Source organism: Pteropus vampyrus, unplaced genomic scaffold (assembly GCF_000151845.1).
Source record: "Pteropus vampyrus isolate Shadow unplaced genomic scaffold, Pvam_2.0 Scaffold77, whole genome shotgun sequence".
Classification (NCBI taxonomy): domain Eukaryota; kingdom Metazoa; phylum Chordata; class Mammalia; order Chiroptera; family Pteropodidae; genus Pteropus; species Pteropus vampyrus.
Window position 1 is genome coordinate 1,982,869 of NW_011888858.1, and position 10,799 is coordinate 1,993,667.

The window sequence follows — 10,799 nt, forward strand, 5'->3', positions numbered from 1 at the left end:
CGGCGCTGAGCTTGGTGCTGTTGCTCCTGGCCAGGGTCTGGGCAGGTAACGCTCATCAGTTGGCCTGGTCAACCTCGAACCCGCGGAGGAATAATGAGATGCGGTCTCGTCAGAGACTGCCCACCCCTATACCCCGGAGTCCCTGGCGTCCTTCCGCGCACCCGTTACTGGCCGTTAGGGCCCCGCTGCAGTCCTCTAGCAACACGAACTTGGGGGCGAGGGAGCGTGACTATGGAGCCTGCGATCCTTCAGTTCTTGCTTGAGCTTCACTCCCAGCTTCTCAGTGACACCCTGCTGTCTGCTCTTTCTCCCTTAAAGCAGATTTTCTGGAGCTCAAGATCAGGAGTTGAGTTTTTATGTACAGTGGCCCAACTGAATGAACCTCGGCATAAGATGTACAGAAATTAGGAATAGTGAATGCCAAGTGCGTCAGGGCACTTCAGGGCTTATGGGAAAGGGGAGTTAGTTCACCTAGACTTGACGCCCATTTTAAAATGGAGTCGAAATGGTAACACGTAATATTAAGTTTTATATTCATTACCCTGAGCCGCAGAGGAAAAAAATAAATTATTAGGAGTTACTTCTCTGACTTTTATTTTGTAGCCCCATAATTCTTTCTCAAGCAAACTTATTAGAGTGGTCAGTTATGAAACCCGTACCAAATGTTCTTTTGTGTGCCTGCTAGGAGAGGTGCCAGAAAACAACCGCGTATTTTGGGTGGCTGGTGGGGTGAAAGGGAGTGGTGCAAAGAAGTTAGGCATCTGAGGGAAAGGGAGAAGGTGCAGCTTGAATGAATCACAACGTGGATTTTAAGACCCTTATGAACAAGAATTGACTTAATCACATGCTCTAAAATGTTTTCTTCTTGCAGCCTCTATGCACAGTCAATTTGGTCCATCTGCAGAATATAGAACAGTAAGTAGGAAACTACTTGTATTGTTTCTATTAACACAATGAAGCCCCCAATGATTTGGGTTGGGGGATAGTTTTCAGTTCTAATCTGCCACTTTTGAAACTGTTGACTGCTTTAGAAACCAGCTTCCCACGCAGGCTTTTGATACAGATCAAAAATGCAAATAGCTCAGTTCTTGAAGACTCCAGGGCTTTGTTTCCTCTAATATCTCCTTTAATGATTCAGAAAATCCTTGGCCTAATAGTTACACCTTGTACTAGACATTTTTTGTGCAGTACGTTATCAAGTTAAATTCTGTGGAAGCAAAAGACCAACCAAATGAGAACAAACAAAAACTATTTATTCAGAGCTTGCTGTGACAAGGAAATCAACCACATCACTTGTATTTTGGCTGAGACTCAAAGGCAGGCAGAGGAGTAGGAAAGCTTTCTAGTGAGAGAATGGAAGGCTTCAGGTGTGTCTTGATTTCAGGCTGTTGGCCTGTAGTTGGGCTAACTAGAAGCAGGTATCCTATGTAATTGGTTAGGAGTGAATATTTGGCTTTCCCTGATTGATTCTAAGTTGGAAGTGGGGACAAAAATTAGGGAAGCTGTTGGTTACTAATCGAGTCCTGGCCGTTTGGGGCCGATTGTTACAGAGGTTATTATTCGGCTTCTTAGACTGTCACTAGAGATAGCCGTCTGACTTACAGCATGCTGGCTTCCTGGGCTGGTTATTCTAAATAATGAGTTGGTTTCTTGGGCAGGTTGCTGCAGGATATGGTTAGAGATCTATTTTAATATCTGGTCCAGCATCATCCATTGGTATATTCAGTGTCTCAGTGCTCAGAATGGCCTTGTGAGATAGATATTATGATTTTACATATAGGGATATTGACATCAAGGGGTTAGGTAACTTTTGAGTATTCATTTCAGAGTAGACATCGTCTTGAAAGCCTTCACACTCTATTTTCTTCCTCCAAAGAAGATATAAATGCACTTTCTCTACATTACCATTCAACCTAAGAAATAAATAAATAAATTAGCGAGGTGGCCCTTTTTCGAGAGAGAATGTCTTCTGAAGCACTGAGGAACAGTCTACTAGAGGTGACTTCCTCTAGTTGGCATCTCGTGGGGTATAATTTAGAGGCTAAAAAAAAAATTGCTATTAAATTAGGTATAGGTGAAAGAACTAAAAAATTAGGGTTATGAAGGAGAATCTGTTCCATGCCTCCGTCCTAGTATCTGGTAGCCTCAGACATTCCTTGGCTTATAAGTGGGGTTCTCTCTGTGTTGTCACATGATTTCCCTTAGTGTATGACACTGCCCAAGTTTTCCCTTTTTATTGGGACACCAGTTACATTGAATTAGGGTTCACTCTAATAACCTCATTTTAACTTGATTACCTATATAAAGACCCTATATCCAAATAAGGTCACATTCTGAGGTGCTGGTGGTAAGGACTTCAACATATCTTTTGGGATGGACACAAGTAAACCCATAGGTACCCCTAAAATCCAGTTATGAACCTGCTGCTTTCTTTAGTGCTGGGGGTTAAATGCCAGTATCTGAAAAATCCAGACTAAAAGATTCAATTCCTGAGTGTGTCTCAACATTATGTCAAGGGACTGAGATAGAATGTAATAGCACATCCACATGGAGATTGTAGTGAGTGCAAATTATGAAGCTAGAGGACAGTAAGGTAGGTATGGTGGCATGTCTTGGACTTTCATTTAAAAATCAGCACACTGAACCTTCTTTAGAGATTCTTTTCTTACGTAGTAGGTATCAAACCATTGCTTCAACATTGCATCTGATTTTTTCATTAGAAAAATCTTTTTTTCTTTTTTTTGGAAAGTAGAAATATTTTTGTAGGATGTTTCTAGGAAATCTAGGGAGACATGGGACTTTGTACTCCCCTCCACTATTTTGTGATAAGAATATCTCAAGTTATTCTCTAATTTCTGTCTTCCTTTCTTTTTTCTAGCCAAACTGCGATCAGTACAGATTACCAGGATGCCCCAGAGACTTTAACCCTGTGTGTGGAAGTGACATGTCCACTTATCCCAACGAATGTACTTTGTGCATGAAAATCAGGTAACATAATTTAAAGTATAGAATAGACAAGTTTTTATTCTTTTTTTTTTTGAATTTTCATTATTTATAATATAGTGCCTCTTTTCTTGGAAATAAAGATGAAATATGACATAGTTCTGTTTTCAGACTGACATTTAAGAAGACACAGAATTCCTCAGTGCATTTTCCAAGTCAAAGTTAGAGAATGACGTGTGCAACTGTAGACCAGATAATCAAACTATGTTACTATCCATGGATTAAGAGAAATTAAGAAATATTTAAACTTTATGGAATATTAAATGTTCTTTTAAACTCAAAAGGCATGTGTAGGTGACCTGCACACCCTGCAGTACTAGTTGGGAAATAGGTCTTAATGACTGTACCAAAAGAATGCTAAGTAATTAGTGTTTTATACCTGGTGCCCTTCATGTAACACACCTGACCAGGAGATCGTGACTCCTCTAGGTATGCTGCTTTGTATTTCAGGGGTCCATTCTCTGACTTTAATCAACCCTGAATTACCTAGGTCTTCTCAGAATGATTTTTTGGGGTTAGTGACCTGTGCCCTTGGGTTAGAGAAAAAATGACCGAGTTGTGACTCATTGATTTAGCTTTAAAAAATGATTATGCAAATGTCACCCTAGACAGAATCTAATGTACAATGACATGGGTCTTTTTAATACAATTGTGGGACAGTGTCAGTATGGTAAATAATAAAAATGTTTTTGTTTTTATGGTTGTTCAATTTGCAGGGAAGATAGTCATGACATTAAAATAATCCGAAGCGGACCGTGCTGATGGAGCGGTTTACGAAAGAGAAATTGGAGAAACCACCATCAACTACACACTAGATGAATTTCATTTTCCCTTTTTCTCTTCTGTTATGTTTCTTTGCATGAGATTTGTTAACCCACATTTTCTGAGAGGAGGTGTGGAAGAAAGCCATGTACAGTGACTAATAATTAAAACAGAAATAAAGAAAAAAAAAACTTGTTTTTTTTGGCTTTTGTCCCTTTAGTTAAGCTTATTGCCCCGATGACTTGTGCCTTGCTTTATTGAGTTGGAATAAAATCAGCATTGTGTTCAATTATGGCTGTTCTCTGGTGAATATCTATTCTCACTCTGCAACCTTTGGGTGGCTCTTCTCCTTTCAGGCAAAAGTGAATTTCACTCTGAGAGAAGTAGAGTCATCGTTGAGAGCCAAGATTTATTCTAATTCCCCATTTCCCTGAATCTTGGAGAATTCTGTGTAACTGGTACAGTGCTTTGCACATGGCGAGTAACTGTGAAATATTTGGAGCTGACTTTAGGCCAAGCTGGTAAAGTCAAATAATTCAGTCAGGTTAAAAATATTCAGTAGATTCAATATCTCCTTTCAACACAGTTTTCCTTCTGGTTAACTTAGGAACTTGGCATCTTCTTCCTTTAAGAGCAGTGTTTCTCAACCCTAAGGGACATTTGGCAATATGTCTGGAGGCATTTTTGTGTCACAGCTGGAGGATGGGTGCTTCTGATATCTAGTGGCGAGAGGCCCGGGATGTGGCTGAGCACTCTATGGTGCATAGGCCAGCTCAAACAAAGAATTTTTCAGTCTAAAATGTCAGTAGTGCTGAGGTTGAGATACCCCGTTTTAGAGTTTGATACAACATAAAGAATAAAAGCGACTATTTTAATTTAAAATAACATTTTCCAGGTAGAGGATTTTGAGTCAAGTCCTGGGTTTAACTGCACTCTAATACAGGAAACCGTGAGACATGAGGTAAGAAGCGGTTGATAAGTGTGCAGTGGAAGTAATATGGCTTTTTGGGGTCACCTAAACCTGAATTTGAATTCTGATTCCAATACTTATTTGTGCTTCAGTTTTCTTCTCTGGATAATGGGGATAATGCTCAACTCATGGAGCTGTTGTGAGGAAAATGCTTAGCACTGTGCTCGGCACATAAAAACCGCTGAAATAGTAGCTACTGTTCCTTCAAGCACCTGTCTTAGAAAGAACTTGAGGCCGACGGAGGCCAATTTGCTCAAGGTTATAAAACACGTTTTTTTTTTTTTCATGCTATGCTCTCTTTAAGTACAAGACTCTTCCAATCATGTCACCTAGAGATTATTTGACCCACTGCTCTGTCTGGCCACCAGTCTCTTCTCTCTCTTCAGCAATGGTGAGGCTGATAATCTTTCCACAAGGAAGAGAAATCCATGGCTTATTGCCTTTGTCAATAACAAAAATGTTGGAGAGCTAGGTGGCAAAGCTGTTGTAATTGGCATCTTTAACATGAACTACATCATCAGAGAGACTCCCTCTGTTAATGGTCACACCAATTCTTCCTCAGCACATCCAGTTAATGTAGGGAGGAGGCAAAGGAATTAAAATATTAATCAAGCCACAGACTGCAATATGCTGATCAGCTCTACAGCCAGGCCAAGAGGACACCTTCAGAAAAAAAGGAATATTTCTGCTGGGATTGCTAATAACCCATTCTCCACACCTGTGAAGGGGAAACGAACCAAGAGTCATTCCCAAAAACCATGGGCAACCTATGGATTAAAGGCTAGGAACTGCCAGCAGGACTTTCACTCTACATATTCTTATCTTTTCACATTACATACCCTTCCCTTTCATCACTGTATGTCCATAACAAAGGAAATGGGTTCATCAAGACTTTTAAACAATAACTCACCGAAACGAAAGAATGATATATAAACTGAATTCCCTGAACACCCGGCTCCCTACTCGCTGTCTTTCCAAGTCTCTTGTGGTCATTCTCAGTGCCTTTACTTTGTCTCTCACTATCTCTTGCACTGTCCCTTTCACTCTCTGCCTCTGTGAGGAGACCACGCTCTGTCTGTGGAGTTACCCCTTTTTTAGTAAACTTTCCCTTTGACTCTAACTTTAGCGTGTGTGTTGAATTCTTTCTACACTCTCTGTCAAAAGACCCTCTTCTCTCGGTGCAGGGGTTGGTCTCCCCAACACCAACTCGGGGAAATTTGCCCTGTCTTGCATCATAGTCACCATACACAGGTTATCAGTGTCAAACTTGATGAAATCAGTAACTTTGCCAGTCTCCAAATCAATCTGAATGGTGTCATTCACCTAGATGAGGGGATCAGGGTAGTGGATGGTGCAAGCATCACAGGTCACCAGATGAGGGATTCCTTTTGGGCCCACAAAGATCTTTCTCACTTTGCACGACATGTACTTGGCCTCCTCAGGTGTAACACAATGAACAGCAAAGCAATCCTTGGTAGCATATATCAGACGGAAATTCTCTCCCATCTTGTCATTGCTGATGACATCATAAAACTAGCAACATAGGTTGTATCAGTTAAGACCTTGCCATCAGTCCTAATAAACCACTGCATACAGATCTTTATTTCATCTCTAGATAGGGCATACTTCAGTCTGTTTCTCAGGAAAATGATTAAAGGCACACATTCTCTCAGCTTGTGGGGGACTGGTGGATGGATGAGGAGCAAACACATTGGTTAGTTTATCTAGCATTTAATGCTTTGGAGCTGCTGCACACTGCAGATGCTTCTTGGGACCACACGCCATGGCTGTGCAAAGCACTGTAAAAGCTAGAACACATTCGAAACAGTCTGTACCAGAAGACTCCACATTCTCAGTCCTCTGCTCTTATATAGAAGACAGGCAATGAAGTGGGAAGCTGTATAACATAAACATATCACAAGTAATGTCCTGTAGTTATTTTTGGCCTAAAAGTTTTACAAAAGATTGCTTTGGAAAATTAAAAGATACACCAGTGTATAAAAATAAAAAGTAAAAGTCTTGCCCATCCTGGCCTCCAGAGGTGACCAATATTAACCTTTTGGAACATAAGCTCCTTTTCTTTCTCCCTAAGTATAAAATCTCACACACACACACACACACACACACACACACACACACACACACACACACACACCCCTGTCCTATAAACCTGCTTTTCTCCTTATATTAAAAGTGACATGTAGTAATTATAATTACCCAAAGTAAATAGTAGAAAGAATAGTCCAATAGTCTGTGGAGAGTTCTAGAATAGAAGCTCCCAGAGGATAGAGATCTTGCCCATCTTGCTTATCATGGCATCTTCAATACCTGAGACAATGCTTAACTCAGTGCATATTTGTTGACTGAAAGAATGCCTAGCAGGCCTCACAAAATAATGACAACAAAACCACTAACTCCCCTGAATTTCCTTCCTGCCCCAAAACATTTTAATTATGATGTGTCTTGCTGTGGGCCTCTTTGGGTTCCTGGTTTTTGGGGCTCTCTGAGCATCCTAGAATTTTATGTCTATTTCTTTCACCAGGTTAGGGAAGTTTTCCATCATTATTTCTTCAAATAGCTGTTCAACATCTTATTTTCCTTTTGATATGCCAATGAGATGGACATTTTTACCTTTAATAGTGTCCCATAGGTTCCTTAAATTATTATTATAGTCTTGGCTTCTTTTTTCTTGCCATTCTGATTGAATGTCCTTGGCTTTCCCACACTCTATATAGGTCACTTGATCCTCTTCTTTATTCACTTTGCTTATTCCTTTGTTTATTTCATTTAATGTACTTCTGAGATAATGTGTTCTTCGTTTCAGACTGGTTCCCTTTTATAATTTCCATTTCCATTTTTATGTTTCTTATGTCTCACTGAATTCATCTACCCTTACCAAAAGTTCATTGAGCATCTTTATAACCAGTGTTTTGAACTCTGCATCTGTTAGATTGCTTGACTCCATTATTTCTGAATCTCTGTTCTGTTTTCTCATATGGTTTCTTCTTCTTTGTCTTCCCATTTTGGCTGCCTTTTTGTGTCTGTTTCTATGTGCTAAGCAAAGCTTCTAAATCTCCTGGTCTTGTTAGTGTGGATTTGTGGAGTAGGTGGCTGTCCAGTGGCATAGTCCTGAGAGGGGTTCAGCTGCAGGCCAAATTTAGCCCAAGCCTCTGCCCCTCTGGGGCCACCTGTTAAGATTTAGCAAGCAATCCACAGATGCTGTGCTTATAGCTGCCTCAAAAGGCCACCCCAGAAACCGAAGCCAGCTGCCACAAGTGTGAGTCTGGGCTGCTCAGCAAAAATCACCTGACTTGCTGAGGATACACCTGGATGTGTCTTGGATGGGCCAGGAGTTGGGGAAGGCAGGGTATCAGGGAATCTTCTGGACAGAGCGAGCTCTGTTATCCAGTGTGATGATGTCTTTGCTATGGCGGTGCTGAGTCTGCGCACTGGGAGCGGGGAGAGCTCAACAGAGGAACAATAGATACCGCTAGCATTTCTGCAGGGGAGAGACTCACCATGGTCCTCACTCTGACAACTCAGTGTCAACCTGTAAATCCTTGTGTAGCCAAACCGGCGCTGGTGCTCAGAGTGAGCAGGTTTGTCACTGCGGAACTCCGCTCGAAGACAAGGCCCCTTTAAGAGGTGTTTGCAGCTGCTGCTGCTGCAGCCTCCATCCCACTCAGCCACTTGGGCCGGGCAGCCCTGAATCCTAGCCCTGTCCTACCTCCTGCTGTTGCAGGGTGATTTCTTAGATTTCTTGCTAGTTGTATGTCTTGTTCATTTTGATCCCAGGCAATTTTTCCTTGCTGTTTGCTCCTTGTTTCTGTCACAACTCTGATTTGTTTGCCAGAGGGATGAGCAGAGCCTCTCACATCTATGCCTTTTTTCACCCTCCCCAGGAAGGGGAGGATGAAACAGTCTATCAGAGTGGAGGTGCTCAATTGAGATGATAAGAGAAACCACCCATCAGAACGATTAAAATTGTGAACCTGATACATGTACTTGTGACCCTGGCTGGCTTTCTGCATCCTCAGCCCTGCTGAGCTGTCTCTTGAGTAATGTGAGCCCCATCTTTTTCTTTGCCCCCATATGCCCTAGAGTTGAGCACTCTATGTTATTGCTTTTATAAAAGGCTGGTGAAGTAGATCTCTTTGGACTCTTCAGGTCATCTCCATAGACTGGTCTAAAATAAAAATCCCACTAAATATATGAGATATATATCTTCTACCATGACATGAATCTTACATACTTTAAAGAATAGAAATAGATTTAAAAAATAGAGCACAAAAAATGGCACAGACTACAAGTATGTTAGCATACAGAAATGTGTAATAACAATGATCAGAGAATTTGAGGAGTTATTATTAATAGTTTAATACTCAATAGATTTTTGGTGGATAAAGTTGTTTAAGTTTATACAGCATTATTTTATATGTAATATATATAATAATGGTTATTTGCAATTGCCAATAACTGGATCGTTTAAATTACCAAATTATGTAACTCTCATAGGCTACCTTTACAGAAGGAAGCTTTATTTTTCTGTGTTGAAAATGGTAAAATGTCCATATACAGTTTTTAAAGTGATATACAGGAGGTGGTCTGTGGAGCTTTTTTCCTGTAGAATTAAAGTGATCTGAGGATCAAAAAAATTGAGAAATTCTGTTCCAAGGCTCCTTTCACCTGTTGCTCCCCAAACCCCTCATCAAATATCAGATATTTTGGCCTCCACCAAAATATCTTCTTAGTCACAGGTCTCCAAAGAAAATAATGGATCAGATAAAGCAGCTAACACTATGTTAAACTTCCAGCCCATTTCAGTTCTTGTCCACTGACTTTCTCTGACACTATACATCCATTTTTATATTGCATAGTCTACATGTCTAGATGATACAGACAACAAATAACATACAGAAGAAAAGGAATTTGGGGAAATAAACGACTCATTCTCAGCTTCTCCTATAATGCCCAGATCTAAGCCTTTGTTTCTATATTCTCCATAGTTTGGGGAAGAGTAACATATGTATGCAACATTTAGAAACAAGGCTAATCACATTTGAAAGCAGTTGTTAATAATTGCCTCCTTTAGACTGCCCAATTTCCTAACTTCCACAGGTCATCTTTATAGCAGGAGTTTTTATTTTCCTGTCTGGAAAATGATATTCAATTTAATGTGTCTAATAGTTACATTCACTACGGTATCCTTAATCCACAGAATGGAAATTACAGGCAAATTTTATGAGATTCCAGGATCTAAAGTGTTATCTTTTATACTTTATATTTTTTAGGAGAAAAAGGCAACTCTAATTCCTAGTACTCTGGCGAATTCAAAAGTTAATTTTCTTATCGTGGAAAAGATATCATATTTACATGACATTTATGATAAAATTAGATTTCATAGTTCTTGTGGCTTTCTTTCCTGTCCTCAAGTAAAATTAGGTTTCCTTATATGGAGAAAGAAAAAAAATTAATTATCATACACAATTTTTTCTTCAAGGAGTATATACTATTTCAACAATTATAATAAAATATGCCTTTTTAGAAACCAGTGCGGGAGGAAGAAAGGTTATAATTTCAAAAGCTATGAGATGAAAGAAAATTTTATTTGAACCAACAAATCTGAGAGCCAGAAATAGCCCACCAATAATCTTTTACAGACTTTTGCCAAAAGTTCTTCCCCGTCATGGAATAATTCCTGGCCAGCACTGAGACAAGGACACAAGGGGGCAGTGGTTCCCTGGGAACCTCTGCTGCCAGCAGCTCAAACAGCTCATCCTGAAACCAGCTAAGTGATGCGGCTCTAATTCATTGTCACTGTCCCAAACCTGGGAGAATCCCAATTCACTTTCGAACTGTTCTTAAATAAAGGCTATTATGCTCTGATTCTTTGAAGACACCATTTCTATGAATAAAACTGAACGAATGGTCCAGCTGGAATTAACCTGGGGTCAAGGCCCTAGGCAAAGAGATGGGAAATGAAAAAATAGAAACAATTTTACCCTCTGGAGTAGGGGTTAGGCAATGCTCTCAGATTGTGACTGGAAAAGCTGGGATTTGAAAA

At 40.2% G+C, this 10,799-nt stretch overlaps 1 protein-coding gene and 1 pseudogene across 1 annotated transcript in view; one reads left to right on the forward strand and one right to left on the reverse strand.

Annotated features, from left to right (window-relative positions):
- SPINK2 (serine peptidase inhibitor, Kazal type 2) overlaps positions 1–3,785 on the forward strand; it is an 8,178-nt gene extending 4,393 nt beyond the window's left edge. The window contains exons 2-5 of the mRNA XM_011362669.2: positions 11–45; positions 872–915; positions 2,879–2,988; positions 3,720–3,785. Coding sequence (XP_011360971.1) covers positions 11–45; positions 872–915; positions 2,879–2,988; positions 3,720–3,765 — 235 coding nt within the window. The 3' untranslated portion in view covers positions 3,766–3,785. The remainder of the gene's footprint in view (positions 1–10; positions 46–871; positions 916–2,878; positions 2,989–3,719) is intronic.
- Positions 3,786–5,071: 1,286 nt separating this feature from the next.
- Positions 5,072–6,520, reverse strand: LOC105293799 (annotated as a pseudogene).
- Positions 6,521–10,799: the final 4,279 nt, after the last annotated feature.